Source organism: Perca fluviatilis, chromosome 12 (genome assembly GCF_010015445.1).
Source record: "Perca fluviatilis chromosome 12, GENO_Pfluv_1.0, whole genome shotgun sequence".
Lineage (NCBI taxonomy): Eukaryota > Metazoa > Chordata > Actinopteri > Perciformes > Percidae > Perca > Perca fluviatilis.
In genome coordinates, this window is record NC_053123.1 from 19,148,728 (window position 1) to 19,158,858 (window position 10,131).

Genomic DNA, 10,131 nt, shown 5'->3' on the forward strand with positions numbered 1-10,131 from the left:
TCAATGTGTATTTGTGTTATTCTGATGTGTGTAAATTTTTTTCTTTTGAGCTGCTGTAGCACAGGAATTTCCCCAGTGTGGGATTAATAAAGTCCATCTTATCTTATCTTAAACGTTCCAATGTGGTCACCAGCTAGCAGCGAACTTTGTCTGTCTGTCATTTGCTTCTGTACAGAGATTTGCTTAAAATAGCTGCAAACAACGGAAACCAAACCAACCAACAAGAGATGCTATAAAGCAGAACTTCAAAGTCAGGTGATCATTTTCTGTAAGTTTGTCACTATGAGCGAAACCTTCCACATACAACTAGTCAGCTCCTTCATGTACATGTTATCATGGCCCCCTAAGGTGTCCTTCTAATCATATTTATGGGTCTACTCTCTTTATATTCATCTTTCTCGGTACACATTAACTGCAAACTGCTTCCACCCTGCAGTCATTTTGACAGTGAGCCCCTCCCAAAGCCATTTGAAATGTATGACAACAATTAAACTGCACTAAGAGTACAAAATCCCACAGGGACTTCCCTTAGTGGTGTTAGTCCTTTAAATACAATAACTATCACAGTAAACATTTTTATATTTATCTCAACACACAAAAGACCAATGAGTTGCCTTCTATGCTATATTATTGACGGGACAGCAGTCAATTTAAGGAAGTTAGCAGATTATTTGTTTCCATCTTGTACAGATGTGCACATTATTGAACTATGAATATTCTGTTAGCAGATGAAGCAACACAAGCACATAACATTTTGCACTAAATAAATTAGGAAAATCTAGCATGTTGTCTCAGGAGGCCCAGAAATTGTGTAAAATTAATTCTAGTTTGATGTCTCACATGTTACATTCTTACACTGATGAGGATCTCCACAACTTCCTCACCTTGCAGCTACTGGAATGGCAAAAAGCACAGGGCTGGAGACAGTCTGTCATTTTCCTACTTGTTGCACAGGGCAGAAGCATGTAAACACACACACACACACACACACACACACACACACACACACACACACACACACACACACACACACACACACACACACACACACACACACACACACACACACACACACACACACACACACACACACACACACACACGAGAGACATAATGAAGGGACATCAGACGAGACTCTCCAGCTAATCTTGGGGTTGCTTCCCACCATCCACTGTGTCTATTCCAGCTGCTGGGATTTCTTTCTCCCGCCAGTCCTATTGTCCTCTGCCTCATGCTGCCAACCTCTCACCTCTGACCCGAGACTTTACCCTTTTCAAACCTCTCCTTTCCTCTCTGTTCCCCCAACCCTCATTAGAACGAGAAGAAACCTCCTCCTTTTCGCCCCAGCCGACTGGCTGGTCTGTGAAACAGTTGGACCCCACCGTGTCAGGATTCATCATCAGCGCTATGACAACAAAGCAGATGACACGGAGATCACTTTAATGCCATTGTTCCACAAGTCTCTCCTCTCTTGGCTCAAATCCCTGCGTCCTGCAGCTGGATCCTGGAAGGACAGGGAGTCAGCCATAACCTGAACCTGACACTTCAACCCCTGCAGATATGCGTTTGTCCTCCGATTCATGATGGAAACTGTTAAGACGTGGAGTAAGTGCTTAACAATAAGTGGCAAATACAGCTCATCACAAGAGAAAGACGGAAGCTAATCTCTCTAGCGGTTGGCATATACTCTCCCCTGGCTGAACGCGGTGAGAGTGGGTCAATCCATTACTTTATTGCTTTAAGCACTGATGGGCAGTTTTCCAACTGCACAGACTGTAATGACCTCTTGTCCATCATACTGGACTTTTCAAAGCATCTACTGTGCAAATTAGAACCCATTTATGGCACCATCTGATGTGACGCAGTCACTACATCATTGTCAGTGTCTAAACATTGACACTCTCACAAATGTATTTTGTGCACACTCCATTTAAATGATGTGGATGTCTCTGTAGATGGAAATACATGATGCAACCACTGTTCTGATAATACATAAAAAAGATTTGTCTTTCTTAAATAATTTTGTTGGAATACATCTATCTTCACCCCTAGAATGTTGTGTTTTCTACTTTGAAATCAATAAATGCAGAAAATGATGCACTTCGCGCACACACACGCACACACACACACACACACACACACACAGACACACACACAAACACACAAGAAGGTTGCTCTATACATTCCAGATTCTCAGTTTCTTCACAACATTACTTTCCCCTTTTCAGCTGTGGACACTATTGTTACAGTATTGTTTTCCCATAGAGTAGAGGTCAGAAGCTAAGATGACTTATGAGACCTCTCAGTGGTGTAGCTGTAACATTCATATTGCTAACTGATCTCTCCTCTGGTCTGCACGTGGTTTACGGGGTCAAGCTGTTTTTCAGACAGAAACATCTGGGATTTCCTCTCCCCTGAAGTTAGCTGGTAGGTTTCTCCTTTCCTCTCGAGTGAACCTACAGCGACACATAAACCTTACAAAACCATGAAGTGTGCAAATGGTAAAAGCATCACACATTACTTACTGTCTCAATTGTGTGGGATCAAGTTGATTATTATTATTTTTCTTTAAATCCAACATTCAACAATTTAGTCTAATTGAAATCCATCCTCTTAAACCCCCAAACACTCGGTCTGCGAAGCAAACATGCTCCTCAAACACTCGCCCTCAGCTTTTGGGTTTCCTGCAGCTGTCGCTTTATAAAAGCTCAGCTATTGCAAATTTTCATCTGCTTGGAATAATTGCCTCCTCCTGCATGTCAAGCCGTTCTCTGGAGAATAATATGCAGACAATGAAAACCCTCCCTTGGACACCTTTTTCTTGGGCAGGAAAATAATTTCAGGTGGAAGAGAGGGAGAGAGTGTGTGTTCAGTGGCCTCTAACTCGGGTTTCACTTTGTCACATGCAGCACCACATCACGACGGCATGAGCAAAGACGAGTCATGAGCATTTCCTGCAGCATCTTACACAACAAGCTGTGAAGAAATAAGTCATCACAAGGTTTGTTTTTATGAGTGCTATCACAAAAACATCTTTGAATATCTTGAGTAGGATTTTACACATAATCCTGAATATAGAAGCAAAGAAAAAGTCATGAGGGATTACATAGGCATTCAACTCCTGCTTAAATTTATCCCAAGCATAGCATTTAGCTGCATCGAAACGGTCTCAGGCTGTCTGGCACAGCTCTTCATATGGTGAACATTTCTCATCGGTGTGCTGGGGTACCCCAGATGCTTTTGTCTTACGGTTGTTTAGCAGCTGCGTAAAAGCGCAGAGGACAAAGATCTATCTGTGAAGGGTTGAATACACTCAGTGGGCACACAGCCAACAGCTCAATCCTACAGGCTCCCACAGTTGAAAAGCAGACTAATGCATTCTGCTCTCACTCCGAACAGATGATCTTACAGGGAAATTAGCTGGAGGTGCTATTATTTCTTCTCACTCCAGCTAACTGCTTTCACATCTGAACTGTGGTCACATCGCGCTCCTAAATTATTATCTACATAGACATTTTGGAAGCTTAAAACAATACTTTGCATTTCCTCCCAAAATAGGAAACATGAATACATACAACTTTGGTGACACACTTCCTCACCCCCGTCTCTGAATATAGCATGGAAAAATATCAATGTAGCATCATTGACAACAGGTGTCTGAAGGGAGATTCTGAAGCATTACTACTTGCCAGTTATGTTTACATTAAATTTGAGCAAAGGGGATGAAGCCTTGGTAATGCTGCAGCAAGCAACACTTGACTTACTGACCACAATACGCTGAGACTCCTGTCAACTATGGATTTTGTCCCCCATCACTTACATTGGAAACAATCTTTTAATGGCCAGTATAAACATAAGGTTTGTAGTGGTTCATACAAGCAAAACCTGTTTCCAACTTCATATGTGTACCTGAATATTGTTTGAAGACCGACTTGAAAAATCGTAAACCTTTAAATCTTTAAAGACCATGGTGCTTGAAACAAACCATGCGTCGTCTGACAACATCTGATAGCAAAAGTGTTAATAGCTTTTCCAAATTGCCAGAATTGCCGGCAGGGGTGAAAAGCAGCGAGATGTAATAATGACTCAAATGGGATACAAGGGCTCACACTTTTGGACAGTCTTTCCTTTAAAAGGTATTCATTGTGTTGCACTCGTTTGTACATGGCAGTGGTAATTGGGTGAACTGAATTATGAAGAAAAAACCTGCCAACACACACACACACACACACACACACACACACACACACACACACACACACACACACACACACACACACACACACACACACACACAATTGCAACGTTAAGTGAGCGTGCTTGTTGGATTTTCAGTTTTGGAAATTGACAAAACATTTTATCCAACAGTTTTTGTAAGGAGAGGCGTTTCGGACATTGTTTGAACATCCGTGGACTTGGACACATGGACGTGTTGCTTCAGGTACCGGTGAGACATGAAATACGATCCAGGAAGTCCAGCTTGAGGAAAAGATCAGTGAGTTTGAAGGCTCAGGTAGGTTCAACCAACTTCTTTTACTGGCGTTAGCCATTAACCCTGGTGGTCCCCCCATGGCTCTAATCCTCTAGCCCGGAGCCTGGCCATCACAGAGCAGATGCATTAGATAGCATAGCCCTCTCTGTCACAGGCATCATTTTGTGTAGAGCAATCACACTGTTCAGTCACTTTTAACACTGACCAAATAATGATCTTGCCAGTCTTTGGCGAGAGAAGATAGGTCAATCTGTGAAAACATTATTGATCATTAAATCAATGTCCCCTGCTCATGTGATACGGACTGAGTGAATCAAGGCCTATGCACTGTTGTTGTTGCTGTAGCAAATGCGGTCATACAGAGTTGCTGTAACGTGGTTTACTGTAGATAGCAGAAAATCCTGCAGTGAAGCTGAACGCCTGTTGAATGAGTGAGTGAATGTTCATCAGCTACAGAGGCTCTTTGCTCTCCCCAACCTATTATTTCCCACAGGGCTTCTGGAACAATCATCTGACTGTGAACAAAACACTGATAGATTGCTGCTCCACTGGCAAATATCACCTCTGCACTCTATGTACATGCAACGATGCCAACATTCTGTAAAGCTGAAGAAGCAAAACCCAAATTATACCTTATTATGCATGTATTTCGCATTTTAACCCTTGAAAACCGTGGGTGTTTTTTGGAAGTCTTGCAGATAAAATAAAGGCCAGATTGTATCTTTGGCATATTTTATGCAGCACCAGGGTTCATATCTGAAAAGCCTGTGGTCTTTTGCATATAGGGACTATTTTGAGATATTTAAATGCCATCCTGTTTCTACCATGTTGCAGTTTGACTGTAACATCTTTCTAACAAGAACAAACTTGCGCGCGTGCGCACACACACACACACACACACACACACACACACACACACACACACACACACACACACACACACACACACACACACACACACACACACACACACACACACACACACACACACACAGTCACACTTGCATCCCGTCTGTTCAACTGTGAATAGGCTTTTAGTAAAAGTGACAGCCAAGGCACATGCTTCAACAAGCATCCCCACTCAGGAACTTCTTTTCCTATCATTTCATGTCACAATACTCAATGGCCCTCTTTGTTGTCGGAGGAGTTATTAAGCTCAACAAATTATCATGACTGCTCTGGCAGACCTGCAGGGCTGGAGAGAAACAAAAAAATTAAGTAAGAGGAAAGCAGTGACGATGACCCCAAGAGAGAGAGAAGGGAGATTTCAGAGGAAACAAAGTGGAGCAGGAAGGGAAGCAGGAGATGAATGAAATCTCGAATGAAGTAGAGTCTCTTTTTTAATGCTGCATAGTTGCAAAAAGTACTCTATGGGCCTCATCTGCTGTATAATTATGAAAGATGTTCGGTCATATCCTTTGCCAAATGGAAAGAAGCCCAGAAATCATGTAACCATGACAGCAACTATCTCATTATGGGGGATATTCAGTGTAATTAATGATTGCAAACCGAAGACGAAAAAGCAATTTAGGAATTATTGATGGTGACAGAAATGATGGGGATCATTCATAAAATGTTATGACCGCATACTTTATTTGGACTGAACTGAGGAAATTCAAGGAGAGTATCTTTTTGGAGTTAACAAATGAATGGTTTGATTCAAACAAACAAACTTTCTCTTTGAGCACCCTTTGACCATCTCTGCAGTGACTCATTCTTGCAGTCCTGTGTTTTTTCTCGGCATCTCTTGGAAACAGAAGCATGTGCATGACCTACAATATGCCTCTGAGGACAATATTGCCATGAGTCAACTAAAAGCAGGGTCAATTATCTGACTCTCTGTTATTGCTCTGGCATCACTTGACAAGATGTTGATTCTGAGAGCACAAAAACACCTCCACTGGCACAGCGTTAGCAGTCATGGGTCTTTCCTCTCCTCAGACTCAGGATGCAGGGTCTCACAGCACATGTGTCTGTGACAGTGATCACTGCTGATGTGCCAGCTAAATAATCAGACACTTTCCAGACATCCCAGTCCAGATGGAGGAGAAATACAGGTTAAAAGAGCACGAGACAGCTAACAACTCTGAGACAGTTCACAGACACAAATGTAAAAAGTCATTATGAAGGAGACTGTCCAACCTCTGTGTTTGGGGATCATTGAAGGACAGAATCAATCAGAAGAAGTCTTCACTATAACCAATATAACCGACTACTAACAGTTGACAACAGGATAGCCTCCACTTGTACACCAGCAAAGCAAGTGGCATTAACAGCTGAGCTGTTGAACTACAGCAAGATGTTTAATTAAAGACAGTCTGTCAGCTGTGCTTTACTCTCTTTTTCTTAAAATACTTAAAAACAATGATGTAATATTTGGATCTGGTTTGCATCCAGCCTTGATGACCTTTTCCACAAGACCACCACGCTGAAAACAAAACACTCTGAACAGAGGGTTCATGAGTTTCCATGAGGAAAAAAAGCAATCCTTCCTTCTTTTCTTTTTGTTTTTTTGATCAGGATCCAGCTCCAAGAAGAACAGACGCAGTGTTCATAGTCATGTCCATAATTTGCTGTATTTGATTTGTTGAATCTCCTGTCATAAGACAGCTTTAAATGTTAAGCACATAATCAAAGTTAAAATATCAGGTAAACGTTGCTAATGTTTGACAGTTTTTTCTCTATACTGTAGCTCAGGGGCTACAATCTGCAACCAAGTAAAACTATTAAGCTGGCTATGCAGAGTAACTTCTTGGTAAAGGGAGTATGATCATCACATGCAAGAAAGAACATTTTTATCTTTAGGCTTTCTCATCCAATAATAAAAATATCTGAGTAGAGCAAACCACAATTGTCTCTTATGTGTTTAGTTATCAAGTAACTCTTGGCAACCAAACACTGTTGGGTGAGTAAATGGTCACAGGGCAAACACCAAGAACCTAACAAGATATTTGAGGAAAATGACTTGCTGTCTCCCTCTGAATTAAGCACAGCGGACTGAAGCCAAGTTATCCTCCCACATCCCTCACTCAGGCCAATGCACTGTTAAATCGTTCACTGCAAGGATAGAGGAGAATCTCTCTTAAAAACATGTGGTCACTGTAAAATCAAATCATACATGAGTTATATAACCTCTGAATGACATATTCACTTCACAGCTCCACACACAATCGCCTTCAAGACATTCTGTTTATTTTGGGCGGAACAGTTTTTTGCGCACAGTTAATCCATTTTCTGTTTTCAAAGTTATTTCACGTGAAACAGCAAATCAAAGCCCAGCAGTATGATATCAGTTTCTCTGACACAACAAAAGGAAACCTTTAAAGCAACTAGCTAGTCTCCAAATGAATCATCTAATGCCTATAACAAAAGGCTATACTACATTTCCTGAAAGGGCCTTTTACAGCAGGCACGGGTTTTTGAATTTAAAAAATGGGAGTGTTTGGACAATGCACAAAGTCGATTGCCATGCAGAGTAATATCCTCTATGAGACAGTGAAAGAGGGTTTGTGAGGCATCAGTTCACATGGTATCCGCTCTGAAACTTGAAATTCTGTGTTCTTCTCTCTCTACATTAAGAGCCACTGAAGTCGCACAAAGGAGCAGCTCCAAATTAGAAGCACAAAGACGCCTCTGTGAGAGCTTCAGAGCGAATTAATGAGCATTGATACACATTCGCACACAGTGTTCTTCCCTGGCCTCAGCTGGGCCGTGGTACACAAGAGCCAATAAATTCTGCCCAAAAAAAACAACACAAAAAACTCGAATTGGTAGAATTACAATTATTGGATCCATTCCGTGTCATCTTACTATAAAATATCTACCCCAGTGCAGGATGAGAACAGTTGGGATGTCAACGTCATATCTAGTCTATAGTTTATCACTGTTTCAAATTCTCAAAGTTAGCAAGAAGTTACTAAAACATCCAAGGCATGAGCGCCTCACTCCTCCCATGCACCCCCCACCCCAGGTTGGGAGCACAGATGGCCAACACTTGGGGCTGATTTTAAAGATGGGACCTTCCCAGCTCAGACCTTCAGATAGCAATTACAAGTTCTTGCAGAACACAACGCATGCATGCTTGAGCTATGGAGGATCTGACTAATTCAATATGTTGCCTGTTAGTTTTTTGTTTTTTTTCCAGTAACTTTTAGTCATTCTTTACCAGCAAAACATTATTGTACAGTTTGGTTTTGAGAATACCTCAATCATTATCAACCATGCAACATGATCAATCACTGCTGACCAATAATGAGCCATAAAGATTGTATTTTTATTTTAGTTTTGATCAAATAGGACCAGCTCACTCCCAATAGTTCAGCACTGAGGCCCTATTGAAAGCAGTAACAGAGACAGTAGAGGCAGCAAGTTGATCTGGATTTAACACCTCCGCAGAATCGCACAGAGTTGACTGCAGGAATCCAGATGGACCTAATCTCTCTAATCGCTTTCCTCAAGTTGCTTCAGCAGGCTGCTCTAATGCTGATTCTCATGAAACCGGGTCAGGTAAACAGCCTACCTCTGCAGCACTAGTAGTAGAAGTTGAGTTTACGTTAAAACAATCGGCGCGCCCCGAAAGTTGGAGCAACAATAACATTTAAGTATGAAGCGTGCTGTCATCACGAAAAAAAGAAGCGACGTTTAATATCCGTCTTATATCCCGGCTATAGTAATGGAGCATGTGTTGCTAGAAACTTACCCATTGTTGTAAGTTTCCCAAAGCGTCCGAAGTGAAGCGATCAGCTGAAAGTCGAGCCCCAGCTACACTGATGTTGCGTCCTGGGATGCACACACTGGCCGCCTGGCTGCTCAAACACTCAACGCTGCGTCCGTTTGGAAACAGCCTGGGTGACGTCACCACAGAGGGGATTACAGATGGGAGGACGGCCCTCAACCCTCACCTCCTCCAGTCAGCCCTCATCAGAAAGTCATACTGGTCACTCTTCTCATTATCAGCCACTTGTATCTTGAAGCATTCCTGCAGCTCTGGGCTCAAAGTCCTCCAAACATAAGATAGATGATGCCTTACTATGTGTAGGCTATTGGTCATCACAAACACATAGCAAGGCAATGTTGAGGATAAAGTGTTACCATGTCAGTTGTGTCAAACTGACAACAGACAGGTCAGAGACTAACTGCGGAGTCAGGAATTATTCTAACACTGGTCTGTGCCCATCTGTGCCTTTCATGTGTTACCATTACACTCCAGTCACAGTTAAGCATTTGTTTTTCAGAAAAATAAATAACCAAGGGTGTTGAACAACACTTACTGCTGATCTGAAGATATTTTTCACAATCCTCAAAGACTCTTCTATCTGGATCAAGAAAAAAATCCATTGTATAATAAAGATTTTACTGTTGTTAAGCCAGGCAGAAATGTCCTATCTCCACATGAGAAAAATATAAACATGTTATTTTGAATGAAAATTGAAAATGGTAAAGTGTAACATCAATATATACAAATATAAATGATAATAAAGCTTTTTAATTTAGTTTCACGTCATACAAATTGAGCACCGACATAAAGCATTAAGTGTTAAATGACCTTCTGAGTTTTTCAAAGATCAATGGGGATTTTGTGTGTGTGTGTGTGTGTGTGTGTGTGTGTGTGGTTTTTGTGTGTGTGTGTGTGTGTGTGT

The 10,131-nt window shown here is 41.6% G+C and overlaps 1 protein-coding gene across 1 annotated transcript in view; it reads right to left on the reverse strand.

The window, feature by feature from the left end:
* Positions 1–9,338, reverse strand: part of gpm6bb (glycoprotein M6Bb) — a 29,842-nt gene extending 20,504 nt beyond the window's left edge. The window contains exon 1 of the mRNA XM_039817373.1: positions 9,192–9,338. Coding sequence (XP_039673307.1) covers positions 9,192–9,195 — 4 coding nt within the window. The 5' untranslated portion in view covers positions 9,196–9,338. The remainder of the gene's footprint in view (positions 1–9,191) is intronic.
* Between the last annotated feature and the right edge of the window lie 793 nt (positions 9,339–10,131).